This window comes from Cavenderia fasciculata (assembly GCF_000203815.1).
Source record: "Cavenderia fasciculata unplaced genomic scaffold Scf_Dfasci-F-a-25c12.r2-5, whole genome shotgun sequence".
Classification (NCBI taxonomy): Eukaryota; Evosea; class Eumycetozoa; order Acytosteliales; family Cavenderiaceae; genus Cavenderia; species Cavenderia fasciculata.
In genome coordinates this window covers 2814152-2836033 of record NW_004457729.1, presented here as the reverse complement: position 1 = coordinate 2836033, position 21882 = coordinate 2814152, and the positions used below count along the sequence as shown (strand labels likewise).

Here is a 21882-nt window from a genome sequence, read left to right as displayed (position 1 = left end):
ATAATCAACCTACCTACATATATTTATATCACAGTTTTTATTTGTTACCTATATAATATTACTCAACTCAACTCTACTCAACTCAACACTCATCCATCCAAAACACACCACCCAACAATATTTATATATAATGCGTTCAAAATAATAATTAATAATTAATATATTAATTCCTGATCACCCTCCCCTTCATGTCACGACCAAACCCTACCCAACTCAAACCAAACCAAACCTAAAAAATCATTGTAAATTTAAATAAATAAACAAAACTAAAACTGGTTTCTATAAAACCCTTAAAACAACAACCAATATTGGCTATATATAGTATTATTTATTTGATTTATTATTTTAATAATTTAAAACTATCAAAAGTAAACATACTTGTATCATAGGAATCTTGAAATTTATCTTGTAATGATTTCATTGATATTTTAACACCAATGTTACCTTGCATGACAGCCAATTTGACAAGATATCTTTCAATTTCAATTTCAGACATGACATTTGGGTTGGGTGATCCAACTCTGACGGCAGAGTCAAACAACATACTGGCTGCTTTGTATTTACCCATTCTTGCTGGTTTTTCATTGATCATTTTCATTGATTGCAGTTGTGATGAAAAGAGTAGTTTGGTGTCGTTGTGATACTCGATCAATGAGATTGGTACGGTGGATGTTGGATCGTCAAATGGTAGTCTTTCAACTGATATTTCGGCAATGTGTGAACTGTCTTTGGTCGACACAAAGATGAGGTTGTTGTGACCACTGTGCTCTGAGATGTTGAGTTGGATGGGAATGAGCACTGAAAAATTGGACATGAGGTTGCAGTAGAGGTTGTACTGTGCGAGTGAGCCAACTCTAGTGTCTGCTTTGATTTCATTTTCACGAGCTACCTCTTTGAGTCGCAGAGACGAATAGATTGCGTTAAAGAGTGGGTGGTAGCGATGCATCTCGCCTTCCAACGCAGATATGCCAAATTGGATATAGGTGTCTTCGACAATCACGATGATCGTCTCGCTGCTGTATGTCTTGGCTGTGTCCTTATCGTCTTGTTTGGTGGTTTGGAACTTGGTTTGGAATCGAACGGCGGTGTGTTTGTAGTCGGGGAGACCGAGTGTCGCGTGTTCAGTGTCTTCTTTGGCGACGGTCGTCTTGACAACCGACTGTGCAATCGAGTCTTTGGACAGTTGTCCGTGCAACGTCTCTATAAACGTTTCGGCGGGCAGGCCGGTCTTACCCACTTTGAAGCTCAACACGAGGTCGTCGACCAATGTCGACTTCATCACTATACGGTTACCCTTGGCATCGTCAGAATGACGCTTCCAAAATGGCGATCGCTGCGAGGGTAGATACGAGGTGACTTGCATGTATGTATCCAATTTAGCGCCATTCTCTCGACACGCCTCCCACACAATATCGTGTGGTGCGAGGTATGCAAACTTGAGACCCGTTCGTCTCACCAATTTAAATGTACTTGCCATGTGCTTGAGCAGTGGTCCCAATTCCTCTCTATCTTTTGCCGATCCAGTTGTCAACTGCACCGTGTAGAGTGTGTCACCATCCAACATTACATACTCGTCTATAAACTCGCTCTCTGTGAAATCGTATCGCCAATAATGACCTTCTTTGCCATCTGGCCCAATCCCAGTTTCATAACCATCGACCACTCTCAATGCATCTTCTTTTAATGATTTGGTCATCATATCTACATATTTTGGGAATGTAACTTCACCATTTAATTTCTCTTTATAGAAGAAGAAGAAGAAGAAGAAGTAATAGTTGTTGTTGTTGTTGTTGATGAGATGATACACATAACAATATTAACTCGATTGGTTAGTATATCAACCTTGAATCATTGATCATAGTATACCAACCTTTAAGATTTTCAGATACAATCATGATTGCAGACTTTGAGGTGTATCTTTCAGACAACTCCTTTCCTTGTGGTAAAAAGACATAGACTCTTTGTGTCACTCTTGCTATCTTCCAAGTGTCAGGGTATTCAATATGTATTCCATCACATAACCCAATATCGAATAATCTATATCCTTGTTCTTTATCTTCCATTTCTCTCTCCTCTACTATACTCCTCGACTCCTATCGATATCTATCTGACTTTTCTATATATATATCTGTATTAGTAGTCTAATCGATCAATGAAATACTGCAGTATTGTGAGCAAAGACGACAAAATTTTAAATATTTTCAAAGACTACTAAGGATATTTTAATAATAATTCATAATAATAATAATATATATATATCTAAATATATTATATTAATGATGATTTGTATTGTGAGATTATATTTGATTGATTGATTTTCCCTTCCTTCAAAGAAGAGAGAGAGAGGGAAAATATTGATTTATTTATTTATTTATTGATTGTCTAACAACCCATATCAAAGAAAGGAAGGATGGATTAACAACACTTCCAATAATGACTGTTACAAGCACCAAAAGCAGCAGTTTTTGTACATACTATACCAGAAGCACCTTCATATCTACATGGATACCCTTTATTGGTCAGAGCTTCAATAAACATGCCAACATTTTGGGGACCTGTCTTACGGCACCCAGCAGCACACTGGTAATGACATTGTCCATTGTCACTGGTAGCATAGCAAACGACTGGACATGTAGTAGCTTCAGGATCACCTGAAACTGCTAGAAATGATGCAACAAAAAGAATGGCAATTAATATTAATAATTTCATATTTAAGAATTAATTTAAATAATATGATTGAATTTAGAATTATATTACTATCCATTTATCCTTTTCTATATATTAAAAGTCTATATAATTTAGTATTCATTACGTCATTTAAATGACAGAGTAAAGAGTATGAATTATTTGTTAATCAATGATTAATTGGTCGACAGGTTCAAATTAATATAAATCTTTTAGGATTATAAATATCTAGATAGGATATATATGTGGTATTGGTCTGAAAAACATACATATTAAGGAATACTACATTCCTTAAGATTTAAGAGATTTACTCTTTAAAATTAGTATTATATTCCCAATTATATATATATCTTGATATAGTATATCCACGATCATTGAGACAAATCCAACCACTATGAAAAAGGGTTTGGTTTGGTTTGGTTTGAGGGGGTGTGGAGTTTCATCAAATTTTATTTAATTTAATTTTCGTATGGATGTGTGAACTTGCAATAATAGAGTCGTGAAGCTCATTGAAAGTTGTTTCATTTCAAGTATCGCAAGCAATAGCAACAACAGAGAAGATGAATCCAAAGACATTTGAAGAACTTCAAAACGACTTTAAGTCATTCCACAATCCAGTATGTGTTATACCTATACTAAAAGATACAATCTTTTAATAATGAATCTGATTGACTAACAATATAGTACCTTTCTACTACTATTTGATTTAAATAGGAATATTATCTTGGTATTGATATTGGTGGAACTAATACTAGAATCATCTTATCGATTGAACAATCAACCTATGAAGTATCAACATTCAAAGCAAGCAAGGTGGTAGATCTCATTGAAGGTGTCAAATCTGCTGATACAAAGTTGTACCCATTACTCCAAAACCCTCCATTGGCCACTTGTTGTTGTATGGCTGGACCAACTTCAAATGTTGATAGAGTTTGTATCACACCTGAATGAAAATGTATAGAGATATCAAAAACTAGGGTTAAACTAATGTGTGATGCCTTTATGATTATATATATATAATATTTACAGTATAGATTCACAAATTATGATCAATCAGATGCTGTTTTAGATCCAGTTCAATTACCACAAAGATTATGTCCATCTGGAAAGACCTTTTTCTTGAATGATTTGGAAAGTGGATGTTACGGATTGATTTCATTGATTAAACATAATTTGGTTGGTTTCTATACCAAACAATTCACTAGTATCGTCATTCCAACTAGACCAAGTACTTCTGAAATTTGTAAGTTGAAAAGAATGGATTGACCAGAGATGAGATGTGGAATGGTTTATTAACTTTATTTATTTATTTATTTATATAAAGTTGTTGTAATGGCACCAGGAACTGGTTTGGGTGTTGGTTTAATCAATCACAAAAAGGGACAATACTATGTATCTCCATCAGAGTTTGGTCATATTCAAATCTCACCACATGGACCAAACCATCCAAATTACAAAGAGGAACAAGCCCTACTCAACAATATCATTCCAAATGAAGATCCAACTCGTCAATTCTCACTAGAGTATGAAGATATCGTCAGTGGACGTGGTCTTGTAGCCTGTTACAAATACTATAGTGGTGGTGACACTAAATTGGGTCATGATAGTGAGTATCATAAAACAACAAATACAAAGACAGGGTAATTAATTAGATTCTAATCATATATTTTTCTACTACTACCACCAGTTGCACATGAAGCCAATGCATCATCAGATCCAGAGAATGCATCAGTCAAAGCAATGAAAGCTCATTATGCCTACTTGTTCAAGGGTGCCCAAGAATTGGCAGTTGGTCTCAAGGCTACCGGTGTCTATTTGATTGGTGACAATATCGTTCATAACAGTCGTTTCTTTGATGCCAACAGACCATTCCTTCTCGATCAATTCTACTGTCATCCAAAGAAGGCTTGGATTGAAAACACTCCAATCAACATTCAAACCGTTCAAACTAATTTGAATCTTTTGGGTACTGTCTATTATGCCAGACATCATGGTCAACTTTAAACACCCCTACTAGTATAGTCGTGTTGTTTTTGTCTTTATTATTATTATTATTATTATTATACATTTCCCATTAAATATAATACAACTAGATATCAATCTTTAATAATAATATTAATATTAATATATTATTTATTTGTTTTTTTGTTGAATGCGATCTGGGCAATGAAATATTTTCAAGGGAACACATTTAAAAAATTATCTTCTCACAAGCATCACCTAATAACGAAAGAAATACTATAGTATTCGATATCAGAACATATAATACTATTACTTGTGTTGAATATTACTACTATTACTATTAGCTCGTAATCAAATACTACTTACCTCTCTTCTCTTTGTTGATGATTATTGATTCTGTGGTGAGAGTGATTGGTTCTGAGATTGTACAAAGATAGATAGAGAAAGAGAGAGAGAGAGAAGAGAACAATCGTAACTATATATCCCCTTCATCAACTAATCTTCAACAACAAAGATAGAGAGTAATTAGATAGATAGATAGAATGAGTAGCGAACGTAAAAAGGTTCAATATTTCAGTATCAATGATCATGACGAAGATATCTATTCTGGTATAGATCATCGAAGTAGTCGTGGTAATAATGACACCAACAATAATAACAATAATAATAACAATAACAACAATAGTAGTAGTAGTAGTAATAATCAATTTGTAAGAGCTCATATACCATTCGATCCAGATTTATTGGATGATGATTCGAGTGCACCTGCACCATCCGATATCGATAGCAATGAAACTGGTGGTAAAAGCAATGGTGGAGGAAGTTCTTTTCAAGGAGAATCTGGTGGAAGCACTAGTAGTACAAACTATAACAACAATAACAATAATAAAAACAACAACAACAACAATAATAATAATAATAATAATAATAATAATTATAGTAACTTTGGAAAAAATCCTGAAAAACTACAAGAATATAACAACAAGAAGAAAGATGGTGCATTTAATGGAAATACAACTGGTCGTAGTGGCAACAAGGATAGACCCTTTCGTCCAAAAGGTGGAACCAACATGAAAAAGAAATCGAACCAACATGAAATATTCCAACAAGAAGAGGAATATGTTGACCAAGAGATTGTCTTTTCTGAAGACAGCTCTGAATGTACAGACTCTGGACACGAAGAAGAAACTAGAATCGATTCACTCCTTGATTTGGTTGGCATTTTCTTACAGAAAAATCCTATTACCGATGATGATAAAACTGTAAATATTAATGAATTGGAAGGTAAAACATAGCATTACTTGATAGATTAACATTTTCTATCTTTCTCTCTCTCTCTCTCCTTAGATAATAGTAGAACACTTTCGTGAAATGACAGATGAATATAATATTCATTTGAAAAAATATAGATATGATAAGAAATTAAAAGTATTGTTTAAATCTGCAATTGAGAAAATAACAGACGTATGTATATATAGTTGTATTATTATTTATGACCAAAGTTTATTAATTTGTATATTTATTTAGGAACCAATATTAAGGCAATTGTATAGAAATTTTAATTTGACAAAGAAACACTTTATTGAATTCCGTAGAAACAAGATTTATCTTGGCAGACCTCTACCTGATTTATTCCATCCTCCTCGGAAACCAGTCAAAGTTGCAAGCCTTGTAACAAATAATAATAATAATAATAATAGTGGTAAACCAAGACATCCAATTGAAATACCAGTGATACCATCACCACTGGAATGGAAGGATTTGGTGAATTGGGAAAAGAAACGGGAACAAGATTTGAAAGATGAACAAGAGAGAAAAAAGAAAAAGAAGGATCTAAAGAAGAAATTACTTTTACAACAACAACAAGAACATCAGAAACAACAAGAGTATCAGAAACAACAACAACAGCAACAACAACAACACCATCAACAACAACAACATAAATCAAGGCATGGTGGTGTGTCTATTAGTAGTTCGGGTGAGGGAATTAGCAAGTATGGACCAATGTCCAAAGACGATGCCTATTCTAGCGATGCTGATGATGAGTCTGGTGGACCTATTAAATTGGTTCAACATGCCAAAGACTCAGACTCTGATGCAGAGAGAGTGGTCACCATGCCAGCAGGTACTCCCATTCCATTGGCTGCATTACAGAAAAAGAATGCTAGTACTGACAATGTACCAGAAAAAGTTGTCACCATGCCCGTTGGAACACCTATACCCACCAGGATCTTGGTACCATTATCACAACAACATCAACAACCAGCTGCAGCTGCATCAGTACCCGAATCAACAACAACCTCCTCCTCTTCATCTTCATTCCAACTTGACTCTAAACTATTAGATTCTTTAACACCTGGAGAGAATGATAATAATAACCAACAACAACAACAATCGACATTAGATACAGATGATAGTGCTTATATGAAACAAATGTTACAGGCAGTAAGCAATCCAATGATAGTACTTCAAGTTAGAAGTCTTGTAGAAGAGGAAAAGAAATTCACGAGGAAATTGTTGGACGACCGAAAGAGACTTGTAGATATGCTCTATATTCGAAAGAGGACACTAGACGATGCCAACAGAAAGAAGGCAGACGCTGCAGAACCACACATACGGCAATTACATCTTATTGAGAATGAAAGAGAAGAGAAACGAATGATGGAAGACATGAAACGAGAGCTCCTCGAGATGGATACCAAGATTGCAAACGATATGCGTCATTTGGCCAACCAACAACAACTCAAGCTCCAACAACTTGGTGTCATTGGACTGTATCCAACATCTGATCCATACGAAATTGGCCAACAGCAAAAGATTCTCACATGTCTCTTTAACAATAATCTTCCATTTGATGATGGTTCAATTAAATAAATTAATTAATCTTTTATTGTCGTGCCTCTATCCATATATTACTTTAAAGAAAGAAAGATATATATTATTATATTGTTTGTTTTGTTTGATTTTTTTTTTACAGAAATTTATTTTAATTTTTAATTATTGTATTTGTTATTATTTTTAAGCATCGATTTGATTGGAAGTAGCAGAGGTAGTGAATTCCTTAATATCGTCACTCTTCTTGGCTGGGTTACCGAGGACTTGCTTGAATGGAGAACCTTCGATGTGCTTACCGTTCAACTTGACGGCGGTCTTGAATCTACCGTTACCAGCGAGGGCGTAGGCGGCAGTGTAGGTACCGTTTCCATTGTCGATGGCATCGAGGGTGATGAATTCGGCTGGACCAGTGATGGCAACTTCAAAGAGATCACCACCGACAGTCTTTGGCTCGCCCTTCTTGTTCTTGGCGGCAACGGTAAAGGTGAATGAACCGAATGAGGATTGATCACCATCGGCACCTTCAATGCAGGTGACGTTGACTGGCATGTCCTTGATTGGGGCGCCACGGAGGGTGACAAGGACTTGGTAGTTTCCTTCAACTTGTGGTTCGTACTTGACGTCATAGGTACCGTCGTTCTTGTCTTCAACCTTGGCTTCAATGTCTCCGTTTGGACCGGTGACCTTGACTTCGAATGGGTCTTGACCGTCGGTACGTGGGTTGCCTTCAGTGTCGACGGCAAAGATGGTGAATTCAGCGACTTCATTGTCAAAGGCCTTCTTGAGACCCTTGCCCTTGGCGTATGAGGCGTCGGCGCTTGGGGCTGGCTTGACAATGACGGTCTTTGGGAAACCATTGACAGTGTCACCGTCGAGGGTGAGGTCGATGACGTATTCGCCTGGAACCTTTGGTTCAAACTCGACGTCGTAGGTACCGTCACCATTGTCGACCATCCATGGCTCGACTTGGGCTGGACCAGAGACTGTGATCTTGAAACCGTCACCACCATCGGTACGGTTGTTTCCGTCTGGGTCGACGGCTTGAATCTTAAACTTGGATGGTTGGAAACATTCTCCTTGTTCGAGACCCTTGCCAAAGGCGTAGGATTTGTCTGGATCGGCGGCTGGCTTGATGTGGATGGCCTTTGGAATCTCCTTGATTGGCTTGGAGTTGAGTTCTACGTTGATCTCATAGTCTCCTGGCTTTTCTGGGGTGTAAGAGACAGTGTAGGTACCGTTGTCATTGTCGGCGATGGCAACGTCGACTTGGTGTGGACCGACGATGGATACTTGGTATGGATCACCGCCCAAGTTGGAGGCGTTTCCGTCAGCCTTGACAGAGTGGATGGTGAATTGGGTTGGACGACGAGCTTGGGCAGCTTCGAAACCTGGACCAGAGCAGTAGGAGAGCGACTCGTCACCAGAGAGGACGGTGACTTGGGCTGGACCTTGGGCCAATGGGATGCCACGGAGAGTGACTTCGACATTGTGGGTGCCGTTGGTGGTTGGGGTGTAGACAACGTCGTATGAACCGTCGCCATTGTCCTTGAGCTCGGCTGGGACTGGACCTTCGGATGAGGTGACAGTGACGGCAAACTCATCACCACCTTGGGTGACGGTTTGACCTTCCTTGTTACGACCTTGGATCTTGAATGGGGCTGGTTGGCCGACCTTGGCGACTTCGAGGCCACTTCCGTACATGTTGGAGGTCTCTGGATCGGAACCGTCAATCTTGACGTTGAATGGCGAGTTCTTGATGTCGTCGGCGTTCAACTTGATTTGGACGGTGTAGTTTTGTGGGTTGGAGGCAGTGTAGGTACCGTCATAGATACCGTTGCCGTTGTCCTTGAGGGTGACTGGGATGACCTCACCATCGGCACCAACGACGCTGACGGTAAAGTTTTCACCGCCGGTTGGGAGTGGCTCACCGTAATAGTTGACAGCCTTGACGTGGAAGTCTCCCTTCTTGTTGACGAAACCGTCTTCAAGACCTGGACCCCAGGCGTCAACCTTGGAGGCATCAGAGGTGGTTCTTCTCTTACGTTCCAAAGCTTCCAAAGCTTCCTTGTCTCTCTTTTCCTTGTTGACAGCGTAATCTCTGAAATATGATACATAGGTGATGACTGAAAGTTCATCTGGAAGATTGACCATATCAGATGGATCCATAATCTTTGGAATTTCGTACTTTTCAAGTGCGACATCCATAGCACGATCAACATCAGTTACAGCATCTCCCTAGAAATAGAAAAAAAATAAGAAAAAAACAAAAAGATATAATTAGTTATTTGTTTCTATCTTTGTTAGTATTTAATATTTAATATTTTTAACTTACGGTTAAAGAGTTCATATCTAAAACACCTGGTTGTAAAGAGTCTGTGAGGGCAGACAAGACCTTTCCATCACGCCATGAGTCAGTGAAATTGTTGACAACGACACCGTATGGCTTGACTTGTTGACGGACCCATTCGAGGAGAGCAGCCTTTGGAGAGTCAGTTTCGGCCATTTGGATTTGATAACGGAGAATGAGTGTCCAGATGAGACCGAGGATCAACTTGAGTTGACCATCGACGATATCTTCAGCACCAATACCGACCAACTTGAGACCTTCAGACTTGATAAAGGCGACGGCCAAGTTGTTGTTTTCCATCTTGTGCAATCTCATCTTTGCAGTCTTGTTGTACTTGAGGATCTTCTTGGACGAGATGATTTCTAAAAGGTTGATCAAAAGAACACCATCTTCGAGATCGGCTCCCAAATCGTTGATCTTTAAGATACGTTCCTTGAGATAGTTGTTGGCCCAACCGGTAAAGGTTCTCTTTTGGACATCAATCCATGTCTTTTTTGATTCAGTCATGTTTTTATGTGTGTAGTTTGAAAAATTATACAGAATATAGAATATACAAATAAATAAAGAGGGATGTGGGTTTTATATAAAAATAAATAAAAGAAATTAAATCTAAAGAGTAATAATAGAGATAATAATAAATGATTTTATATATTAGTATATATTTGTATAAGTAAAGAATGAATGAATGAAGAGATGAATGAATGAATGAATGATAAAAAAAGAATGGTTGATCTATAAGATAAGAGAGGATGGCAGTGTTGATGATGAAATTCAAACATTTAAAAAATTATATGCAAGTGTACACTTGCACCCCTCCCATCCAACTTTGGGCAGTAACTTACTTTGGTTGTGACAGCCCCTTAAACAACCTTTTTTTATTAATGTATGTCTGTGGTTGGTTGGTGATTTAAAACAAAAAAAACATGTGTGTGTTTGTTATAAAAAGGTTAATGTGTGTAAAGATGGATGGATGGTTGGATGGAAGGGGGACACGAAACCTGCAGTGGTGGGTGGGTGGGTTGATAAATCTGGCATCGATCAAACTTCTCCCTCACATCCTCAAATGTGTCAGATTTTATAAACACAAGTTGAATAAATAATGACATGACAGACATTGTGTGTTGGTGGTAAATTAAATTAATGTGAGCGTGTAAAAAAAAAGAGAGAGGTAGGTGAAGGTATTGGTAAAAGAACCATGAGCGATACAAACAATTAAAATAAATAAGTGTGGATAGTAGCAGTATTATTACAACTAGAATCTATCTATGTTTATATAAAAAAGAGGGTTGAACAATGTGTTGTGTGAGCAAAGGAAGGCCACTTCAAAAAAACAATATTAAAATAAATCAACCAAAACTAAACTGTCAATTCAACTCAACTACCTCTCGGTATTGTTGTTGGTGTTCAAAATTTAAACTTTATAGAGTTGTTATAGGTGATCCTGAGCAATACCCTTGCATTGGCATTGTTGGTTGTTGGTTAAAATGTGGGGGTGGCAGTTACAATTGCAACAAAATAAAAATGGTGTTTTTTGTTTTTGTTTTTGTTTTTTTTTTTTGTTTTGGTTAGTGTTTTAAAAAGGAAGTTAAAGTTGTTGAGGTGCTTGAGATATTATAATATTATACAAAAGTTGTACTTACTTCTTGTAGGGGTAAAAAAAAAAAGGGTAGTTATATGTATGATTACCCGATGGATGAGAACATAAGGATAAAGAATATGAAAAGGTCTTCATATCACTGCTGGTGTCTGAGAGGCTAATGTGAAAAAAAGCAAAAAAAATAAATCAATCCCAAAAAAAAATTTCAATGGCTTTTGGGTCTTTCTCTGAAACTGCAAGGGGTCGTTGTCCAACATCGATGAAAGCACCAATTTTGCACAACTCCAAAAGACACTTGGGATCTCTTCATAGAAAATGAAACAAGTGTCGTCGTCTTTTTCATTCATGACACCAGTTAATGGTGATCGTCCTATCATTCACGTGATCCTTTTAGAATAGTCAACAGAGAGAAGAGAACACTCTGCAATTCATTCTATCTGTACACTCTCAACACCTTGCCTCAAAGGATACATTAATTGTCGTGTACATGTCCTACAAACAAACACAGATACAGATTTATCTAGATATAGGTATAGAGTAACTAACCCATACCCATTTTCACACAAACCCACTCATCTTAAGTTCTGTTTACTAAAAGATAAGATATTTATTTTATTTATTTACTTTATGATAATAATGTAACGATTCGAGATCTCTTTCTTGAATCTAGATAAATATGAAAAACTATGTATGCGATGGGATCGCCCATAATCTATCTATTAGATATTGAAACCAGATCTGGTTTGTTTTGTTCAAATTTATGGTTATACATTTGTTCATATTTGATGGTCATCACATACAGGTTGACTCTCAAAACGGTGTACGATAAAATTTTTGGTGCATTTTTATAATCTATAATGGCAAACGATTTGAAATCATTCAATAGATGTTCTAGAACTACATAAATCAAATCAACTTGACCAGATAGAGACAGATTGGAAGTTTTCAAAATGATTTAAACTTGGTATAGTTGATTATCTCTTGTCGTGGGTTGGTTACAACAATCTTGAATAGTGGGTTCGTCCAAAGGGAGTAGCATCAATCGATGACAAGTTTGTATCATAAGGATGAGGCATTAGAAATTGGTTGGTATTGACATTAATATTGGAACTGTCAAAAAAACCTACACTATTAGGTACCTCTGTGATAAATGGACTGTTTTTGGGTAATGAATGGTATTCAAATGAAGATTGAGAAAGCATGTTGAGGCAAATTTGTTTAAAAAATGCTTTTCCAATTTTAGAGTAACTTGGATTATCCAAATCTCGTACTTTTAAATAATTGATCATATTGTGATGATCTGTGATCATTAGACGATAGGTCACACGTTCTTTAATATATTTTGATGCAAATTGAATGGTTGGTCTCTACCATTTTGGACGATCGACACAATCTTTATGTAGAATAGTGTGTACTATAGAATGTGCAATCTCTGATTCTCCACTAACATGTGCTCGGATGGTTTCATAGTTGAGGGCATGAATTGCATCTTCAACCTCTCTCAAACTTTGACCTAATCCACATGACCATTTTAACAGTACTTGTCTTACATCACCACCCCAATGTTTATAGAGTAGATTCATATCATTGATTGGAACATTTGGAAAGATTAAATCACGTCATTCTTCCAACTCTTTTTTACTCCATATTGGCATCCACATTCTATAAGTGCATTCCTATAGATAAAATAAATATTTAGAATTATATATATATATAATTTGAAGGCAATGATTATTATTCTTTGAGAGTAAAACTTACTTTTGTATGTCTATGATAGATATTGGGATTGGGATATGATAGAATGATCAATTTTGATTGACATGGGATTACATCTTGTACACCATCAACAATGTAGATAACATTTCCTAACTAGAATTTTAAAAGTGGTATGGGAGACCCTTCTTGCATCTATTGGATATCCTGATTGTAAAATGAGTGATTTTGATTTCGAATTGATGATTGGTTCAACAATTGCATGTTGTAAATCTCCCCAAAAAGATACAAATACTTTCTTACTTTTTTTTTTTACTTCTTATTAATTAATAAACATACTTTTTCTGGAACAACTTCAAAATGGGTAGTTTCTATTAGCCCTGGTTTGATGAAATCTGTTCCTGCAACAAGAAGATTTGAGTTGTCGATTGGACCCAAACCCAACATATTCTTTGACCACTTGTCAAACCATTCAAAATTGATGAGATACCATTTTTCACCGACTACCAAAGGAGTTCTTTTGATGATGTCTTTGATGTTAACGTTGTTATTTTTCATGTGATTGACCATCTCGAGTTGGTTGACATATACACCATTATCTTTTTGTATTTTTTGATTGACAAGCTCATTCTCTCGTTGTTGGGCGTGGATCTTTTGATTTTCAAGTATAGATTCTTGTAGTTGATAATTCAAGTTGATTCTCTATGTACTTTTGGTCAAGTTGTTCAAGTTGTTGTTTCAAGTTAACATAGTTGGTTTTGAGTGATTCGTATGCTTGTACCTTTTCTCCTATCTCCTTTATCTCTGCGGGCTTGTCCATTCCAAGTCACAACAATCATATTCATTCAATACATGTGTTTTGAGTGACTTTATAGTAAACCCTCCTGTTTCACACAATCAGCACTTTAAATTCATAATTGATTGATTTATATCATATAAAATATAAAGTAGATAATTATTTGTATGTAGCTATGATGGCGATGTCTGAATGGAGTGAGAAGGGAGTACCCCTATTTGGGTAATTTAATTTAATTAATTTTCATTTTGGGGTTGAAAATCATTTTCTTGCAAACATACGTATATTTTATTATCATTCATATATTACATGATTAGTTAAAGATAAGATAGTGTTGTTAGTAACAAGAGACACTTTAGATAGATTCATAGATTATAGATATCAATCAGTGAATGAACAGGTAGATAGAGAGAGAGATAGATCTATAGTGTTTGAACTTAATCTTCTTTAAAACAATGGATAAAGTACAATCTTTGGAGAATGACAAACGAGTGTTGTTGGAGTTTATAATGCATCAATATGGTCATTCTGTTCCAACACGATACCTGAGTCAGCCATTAGTGTCAATCAATGTTACAGAGTTTATACAAGCCATCAAATCAGCTAGCTCTCCGACTGCAATGGCTGCAGTCACTGCGACCAATGGACACACGGGTGCAGCTGCACCACACAACCATAGCAACATATCCCCACCAAAATCAAATACACCTACTCTGCACAGCTCCCTTTTACCATCACCTCCATACGTTGCAACTGGTACCCCTCCCATCATCACTACACCAGACACATACGGTCACCTCACCAAGGAACAGCTCCACCTTGCTAGTTATGAAACCTACCTCTTGGTCAATCATTTTACAAAACCAACCGATCAAAGAGTTTGTATTGATCAATAGAGTAGTAACAACATTCTTTAATCTAATCATTTATATTATTATTTTTTTTAGAATACAAATGAAGAAGATTCATTTAGAATTCAAATGGAAATATCAAAAGTTAAACATGACCTATTTATAAAGATGTTTACAATTAAAGCACAACATAAGGAGTTGCAACCACCAAGATTCCATTCAGTTACCTTTAGACTGTGGACTATGAGGTATGCCGACTTTAGCGGATTTGATACGATGGACTCTATGATGTTGTGGTGGCGTCGTCAAATGTATGTAGTGTTGACGGCACTTGCCAATATGCTAAAGGATCCATTCGATGAAAAGAGTCCATCACCAGCAGTACTGTCAACACTCAGACAACACTGCTTCAACGTTGAAAGTTGTTTGGCGGCAATGCCGGCACCTGGTAGTGTCGATTATCGCATCTATTCACAGGCATTTGAAATATTGGATTCCTATATTGCATCGTCAGTCTTGCAACGTACCTCTCCCAAGAACATATCGCCATCACAACAACGACCACTTGCAACAGAGTATTTAAACGAACCCATTGCATACACCTTCCCACTCAACACCAACATGTATGAAGATTTACTATTCTACACTCTATTTGAATTTAGTAATGATGAAATTGTCTATGTTGGTAATGATACACTTGAAACTTCATCTTGTTTGGTTCCAATGTCAATGGCTTTAAGAATTTCTGAACCAATGTCAAAGATTTGGTAAATGTGACAACTTACATAATCACTTCTACTTTTTTAACTAATTGATTTATTTATTTTGTTTAGTCATTTAAATTGTTTTTTGACAAGTTATCAAGCAGAGTTGAGAGAAGATCATTTTATCAGATTAAAGAAATCATTGGATATTATTGAGGAGATTATTACAAATAGTCCTACAACCATACAAGACCCATCATTTGCAACTGCTAGTTTATTGAAATTGACTCTCAAGAAAATAGCACAATGGTTATTGAAATTACTAAGTGATGTTCATTCACACAAGAGTGAACATACTTCAAGAGACATTGAATTGGCTTGTTCTATTTATGTACAATCAAGAGAAATGTGGAATATGTTATCATCGTACGTGAAATATATTATATATAATAGACGGTATATTTTATTAATTTAATTTGGTTTCACTTTAGGAATAAATCAATGAAAACAACAGAATCTAATTTTACAGCATTTTTAACATCATCAATATCATGTCATTATGGTAGAATTTCAAAACCCTATAGACCATTGACACTTGATAACTTTTCAACATTTGTAGAACAATTGATTAAAGAGATTGCACTCAATCTTCGAGTTTATACACGTGGGTTTGCCAAACATCATGGTAATGCAGCATCATGTGCTCTCCAAGAATTTGTAAACCTCTACTCTATGGATTTAAAGGTTGTCTTTGGTGATGTTTATTTCCTCTCACCTCAAGTTTTACAATCAGTTCAAACATCTTCAGATTTCCAATTATTTTTACAAGATTTAAAGTTATTACCTTTAGTATGTAGAGGATAGATAAAATTAAACAAACAATCAAATAACTCTATATTTTTATATTATTAGGAAAAATTACCACCAGTAACAGAATATGTTAGTACAGTAATATCATCATGGTGTCAAAATCAAGAAAAATCATTTAACAAATGGTTTGAAAATATGTTTCAAGTTGACAAGTTTACACCTATGGACAAGGATCATAAACATTCATCATCTGTACTTGACATGTTTCAAATGTTTTACCAAACTCTTGGTACTCTGAGTAAAATGAAAGGATCTTTGGGAACAAATTTCGCTGGATTCATTATTACTCTATCTGGAATGTTTAACAAATGTTTAATTATTTATAATCAAACAATTGCTGAAATCTCTTTACAAAATCAAAAACAACATTTATATCCATTTTCATTAAATGAAAAGATAAAGAAAAAAGGAGCATTTAGAAAAAGTGTAAATAGTTTAACATCATCTGCAACAGGTGTTGGTTCAAGAGAAAGTGAAAAATATAATGTATCACCAACATTAATTACAAAATTCCAAAATCAATCTTTACAAACTGTAAATATTAAAAAATAGAAAGATAGAATTTATTATTTAATTTACTAATTATTTTAAATATTATTTCTCAAGTTGATTGTATGTTTAAATAATTTAGATTTTATTTATAAAAATGTAAATGATTATGTTGAACATCATTCATATGCAGATGTAAATCTAAAGAAATCATTGGCAGATATGTTTTTACCAACTCAATCATCGATGAAGAATAGTGCCACTGCACTAATTGATTATATTGGTGCCAAAGTTGTTTTTATCGATCTAAAGGAGACTTTTATCGATATTTGTTACATGTTTCCACTATCACAAAGAACACGAGTCGACGAACCATTGGAATCTCTAAATCCTCATCTTCGAACCATCTATACAAACGTGTCATCTACAGAAAGAGGTAATGATGTATTGACAGCTGTTTGTAAAGCGTTCCTTCAAGGTTTGGAGTATTTAATTTTATATGGTGGTCCCAATAGAATCTATTCTGCAAAGGATTCAGATTTAATTGATTTGGATATTGAAACCATTAAAGATTATTTCCTAGATCGAGATGAACAAGGAGTTGCAAAGGCTGTACAGGAACTACATTTTGATGGATTCGCTAAAAATCTTCGAAAGGTGGTCAATGTGTTGATGGACCAAGGTAGTGAAATTCTCATTGAACAGTATAGTGGTGTCAATAGTGGTACGAGTAAAACAGCAGCAGCAGGCTTTGGAAAGGAAGTACTCATGGCTATACTAGTTCACAGAAATGATAAACCTGCCAGATCATTTATCAAAAAGAAATCAACAGATCATTTCTACTTGCAAATTAAAAAGAATAGTAAAGTTAATTTCCTTACTCAATAATTAATTAAATTAAATTAATAATTATAATTGTAAAAGAGTACTACTCAAATAACTCTTGTCCATATTAATCCATCAAGTTATTATTGTAATACCAACAAACAATAAACAATAATAATAAATTAAAAATAAACAAAAAAGGTTATTACATTTTTTCCCGCCAACATTCTGATAAAAAAAACCCCGTCCCTCCCTCCACTTTCCACGTTTTGTTAGTTTGAAAAAATCGCGGTCTTGTTTTTTTGCTTGCAAGCATGCAGAAAGCTTTGAATCAATCAATCAAACTATCTAAAACATACTTAACCGACAATCATATCATATCACACCTTATAAGATAGATAGATATAAGAAGAAGAAAGATCAGTCAATATAATATAATATAATACAACGTGTGGTGGGAGACACAGTGTAATTAAGATACGCCGCGATGGATAACAATACAACAACTAATAGGCCGAGATCGAGTAGTAGCGGCATCCCAACTCCTTCTACTATAGGATCTAAAACTCCATCTTCAACTAAACCACCTTTAAAACTATCTACACCATCATCCTCTTCCTCATCGATGTCTACGTCTACATCATCGACCTTGTCATCGACATCGTCGTCAACAACCAAGACATCATCATCATCGTCATCATCAACACAAAATACAAATGGAATGAAATTATTATTTAGTGATATTGAGAGTGCAAAGAAGCTATCGGCAGCAGCCAGTGCTACCAAGAAACGGTCTTCCTCTCTATCAAACGTTCCTTCATCACCCCTTTCACTTTCACAATCGCAATCGTCATCGTCGAGCAATACCTCACCACTTTCAACATCGTCATCGAGTAATACATCGCCACTTTCATCATCACTTGGTATTAGTGGTATTCCTACTCGATCTATTACCAGTACAACTAGTACAACAACTAGTACAACTGGATCAAATGTAAATAACAATAACAACACAACAATCAACAAATTATCAAGAAGTTCATCACCATCACCAGCATTTCCATCATCCACTTCATCCTTTTCATCGATTAATAATAATAATAATAATAATAATAGTAATAATTATCCTGTAAAGAGATCATCATCACCATTAATTGATTTACGTAGTAGTGGTGACGATACATTTATAGAGTCATTTAATTTGTTAAATGATAAATCGTCCTCTCCAAAAATGCCAACACTTACATTGTCATCATCATCATCTTCGACAATGTTATCATCGGGTTCTGGACATACTACACCTTCACATTCTCCATCACCTCCACCACCACTACAATTGTTGGAGCCACCCATTCTTCCACCAATTGTCACTAACCATCCACCTCCACTACACCAACATTTCCCCAAGAGTGGAGTGAATCGGTCGCGATCACCGTCACCATCACCTGTTAAACTGCAACAAGCTGCCGCCGCATTGGCTACCGCTGCTGCCTTGGCTGCTTCCACACCATCTATTAATAGTGGTGGACAGGACAGACAGTTGTACGATATCTTTAACCCGGTCGAAGAGAGTCTCAAGGTGTTTTGTAGGTTCCGACCCGAGAGCATTCAAGAGCAGGGAATGTCTGCCGAGAGTAACGCAAATGTTAAAGTGACGGTATTGGAGGACGGCAGAACCGTGCATGTTCAGAATGGAGAGAAAACACAGCAGGTGCGATTCGCATCTGTGTTTGGAAAACAGACAACACAGGAACGTGTCTATTTAACGGTTGCACGTCCATTGGTCGAAGGTGTACTGGCAGGATACAACGCAGCCATCATAGCCTATGGTATGCCACAGTCTGGCAAGACCTACACAGTGTCTGGATACCGAGTAGAGGATATATGCGGTCCAAACGATAAGATATCTTCACAGGAAAAGGTTAGAACTGATTTGTGGGGTATTGCTCCACGTGTCATCCAAGATCTTCTAGCTGCAGGTGTACACGTACACGTATCTCTATTTGATGTTACACATGAACGTATTCGTGATGTTTTTGATTCAAATAATAGTAATAGTAACAATAATGGTAATGGTGGTAGTGGATTAAGATTGGTTGGAGATGGTAGTAATGGATTCGAAGTGGTTGATGCAACAAAAATACCCATCTCAAACTCTACTTTTCCAGGATTTATGGATGTATTCTATCGATCGACTACAACGTCACAACGATCTGGTAATCTTGTCGTGGCGGTATCAGTCACTAGAAACATCCACAACCCGGTCACTGATGAGACAACAAGCGAAAACAGTCTCTTTTATATGGTTGATTTGGGTGCATCAGAGAGTGTCTCACAAACCCAAGCACAAGGACAGAAATTGGAAGATCAAAAGAGTATCAACCGTTCGTTGTTTGCACTTGGTGGAGTGATTGAAGGATTGGCAAAGAAATCAAAACACATTCCCTACCGTGACAGTAAACTCACACAACTTCTTCAAAATTGTCTTGGAGGTAATTCAAAGACCAGTATCATTGTCAATTGTTCCAGTTGCACACATGAATCTGTCATTCGCGATACCATCGCTTCCTTACATTTTGGTGAAAAATCACAATCCATTCGTAATCATCCATCTCTAAATAGTGATCTATCAACTCAACAATTAAAAACAATCATCACTACTTTAAAAAATGATTATAATATTTTAAGATCAATTATTGATAGTATGTATAAATTAATCATTAATAATTAATAATATTAATATGTAGAATATTATGTGTATTAATCTATTTCTATTTCTATTTCTATTTCTTGTTTAGATGCAGGAGGACCAAATAATATTACATCTAATCCAATATCGGCACAATTATTAAAATTCCAATATCAATTAGAGGAGAGTAAGAAAAATGAGACTAAACTGCAAGAGGCAATGACTTCAATGGAGGAAGAGTCACGAGAGAATCAAAAGGTATTGGATAATGTGCAGTCGTTGTTTGCAACCAAGGAAAAGGATATCAATACACTCGAGAATGAAAAGAGAGAGCTAAGCCAAAAATTGTATTATCTGCAGACACAGTACAACGAGAATTCAAACCTATTGACACTCAAAAACAACAGATTGTCAGAACTGGAAAAGATTGCAACAACAGCCGACGAGTGGAAGATTAGATTTGGAAGCACACAAGAATTGATCAGTAACAACAAACAGTACATTCAAAACTTGGAAAACCAAAAATCAAAATGGAAAAACAAATGTTCAGAACTTAGTAACCAAATTAAAACTATAAAAGAGTCTTATGATGAACGTACAGATATATCTGATCAACAACAACGCGATCTTCAACAACAACCTTCATCATCATCATCATGTCCAGGTCATATTATTGTGATTGACGATCTTCAAAAACAATTAGAGTATGCCAACCACAAATGTCAACAACTTGAAGAAAGATTGTTGGGTTATAAAGAGTCAGAAACCAATCTGCAAAATGCTCTCACTAAACTAAAAGAGCAACAGAAACAACAGACAGACATACTCGTAATGCTTCAAGATCATATGGAAACGCTAAAGCAAAGAATGGAAATTGAATTCCCAGTCATTGCAAATATTGTAAATAATAGTTTATCTCTTTCTCAAACAGAAAATAATAATAGCAACACCAGCACTAGCAATACCAATAGTGCAGCTCAACAAACTCTTTTAATTCAAACAATGACCAAGGTGGATCAATTGTTTGAAAAGATATCGGAACAACAACAAGAACAAACCTCAAACATTCAAAACTTCCTTTCAACCATTGACCATCAACAACATCACCAACAACAATTACAAAATCAAAAACAACAATTACAAGATCAACTTTTAGAGGCAAATAGTTTATTAGATAAATCAATGGTAGAAGATGACAGTAATCAAGCTTCATCATCAAGTTCAAATTTAATAATTCCAGAGAAAAAATCATCACCATCAATTGTAAAATCATTATTTATTGTAAGTAAACACATACCAACAAATGAATATCATAACAAGTATTAATAATTCTATCTATCTATTTAGAATTTATCACTATTTTTAATGGTAGCCATATTTGTGTTTGTCCTTATGGTTTGTGTTGGAGTAATCATTCAAGATAGATCATATTATAGTTATAGTAGTTATAAAAGAACTTATAGATCAAGTTAAGTTGAAATATAAAATATATATATATATAAATAAATGTGAATAATAA

General features: G+C 35.7%; 8 protein-coding genes across 8 annotated transcripts, besides 1 other annotated feature; 4 read left to right on the top strand and 4 right to left on the bottom strand.

Annotated features, from left to right (window-relative positions):
- Positions 1-37: 37 nt before the first annotated feature.
- Positions 38-2063, bottom strand: DFA_01478 (uncharacterized protein; the record flags this gene model as incomplete). Its single annotated transcript, XM_004359385.1, has 3 exons — positions 38-48; positions 379-1740; positions 1871-2063. The coding sequence occupies 3 exons, from the start codon at positions 2061-2063 to the stop codon at positions 38-40; spliced, it is 1566 nt and encodes a 521-aa protein (XP_004359442.1).
- Positions 2064-2268: 205 nt separating this feature from the next.
- On the bottom strand, positions 2269-2709 carry DFA_01477 (uncharacterized protein; the record flags this gene model as incomplete). Its single annotated transcript, XM_004359384.1, has 2 exons — positions 2269-2325; positions 2476-2709. 2 exons carry the CDS (start codon positions 2707-2709, stop codon positions 2269-2271), a joined length of 291 nt encoding a protein of 96 aa, XP_004359441.1.
- Positions 2710-3245: 536 nt separating this feature from the next.
- Positions 3246-4689, top strand: DFA_01476 (uncharacterized protein; the record flags this gene model as incomplete). Its single annotated transcript, XM_004359383.1, has 5 exons — positions 3246-3302; positions 3400-3615; positions 3715-3928; positions 4010-4291; positions 4373-4689. 5 exons carry the CDS (start codon positions 3246-3248, stop codon positions 4687-4689), a joined length of 1086 nt encoding a protein of 361 aa, XP_004359440.1.
- Positions 4690-5189: 500 nt separating this feature from the next.
- On the top strand, positions 5190-7521 carry DFA_01475 (protein serine/threonine kinase; the record flags this gene model as incomplete). The annotated part of the gene is made up of 3 exons (XM_004359382.1): positions 5190-5931; positions 6002-6111; positions 6175-7521. 3 exons carry the CDS (start codon positions 5190-5192, stop codon positions 7519-7521), a joined length of 2199 nt encoding a protein of 732 aa, XP_004359439.1.
- Positions 7522-7665: 144 nt separating this feature from the next.
- On the bottom strand, positions 7666-10336 carry abpC (gelation factor; the record flags this gene model as incomplete). Its single annotated transcript, XM_004359381.1, has 2 exons — positions 7666-9717; positions 9815-10336. The coding sequence occupies 2 exons, from the start codon at positions 10334-10336 to the stop codon at positions 7666-7668; spliced, it is 2574 nt and encodes an 857-aa protein (XP_004359438.1).
- Positions 10337-11741: 1405 nt separating this feature from the next.
- Positions 11742-11825: a sequence feature (Short protein (DFA_01473, EGG21587.1) was converted to a misc_feature.).
- Positions 11826-12038: 213 nt separating this feature from the next.
- Positions 12039-13697, bottom strand: DFA_01472 (uncharacterized protein; the record flags this gene model as incomplete). Its single annotated transcript, XM_004359379.1, has 5 exons — positions 12039-12092; positions 12554-12756; positions 13069-13102; positions 13185-13295; positions 13479-13697. The coding sequence occupies 5 exons, from the start codon at positions 13695-13697 to the stop codon at positions 12039-12041; spliced, it is 621 nt and encodes a 206-aa protein (XP_004359436.1).
- A 693-nt stretch (positions 13698-14390) lies between these two features.
- On the top strand, positions 14391-17737 carry DFA_01471 (uncharacterized protein; the record flags this gene model as incomplete). Its single annotated transcript, XM_004359378.1, has 6 exons — positions 14391-14813; positions 14883-15553; positions 15620-15946; positions 15982-16339; positions 16403-16894; positions 16967-17737. The coding sequence occupies 6 exons, from the start codon at positions 14391-14393 to the stop codon at positions 17735-17737; spliced, it is 3042 nt and encodes a 1013-aa protein (XP_004359435.1).
- Positions 17738-18161: 424 nt separating this feature from the next.
- Positions 18162-21836, top strand: kif9 (kinesin family member 9; the record flags this gene model as incomplete). Its single annotated transcript, XM_004359377.1, has 4 exons — positions 18162-20376; positions 20473-20710; positions 20921-21644; positions 21711-21836. The coding sequence occupies 4 exons, from the start codon at positions 18162-18164 to the stop codon at positions 21834-21836; spliced, it is 3303 nt and encodes a 1100-aa protein (XP_004359434.1).
- Positions 21837-21882: the final 46 nt, after the last annotated feature.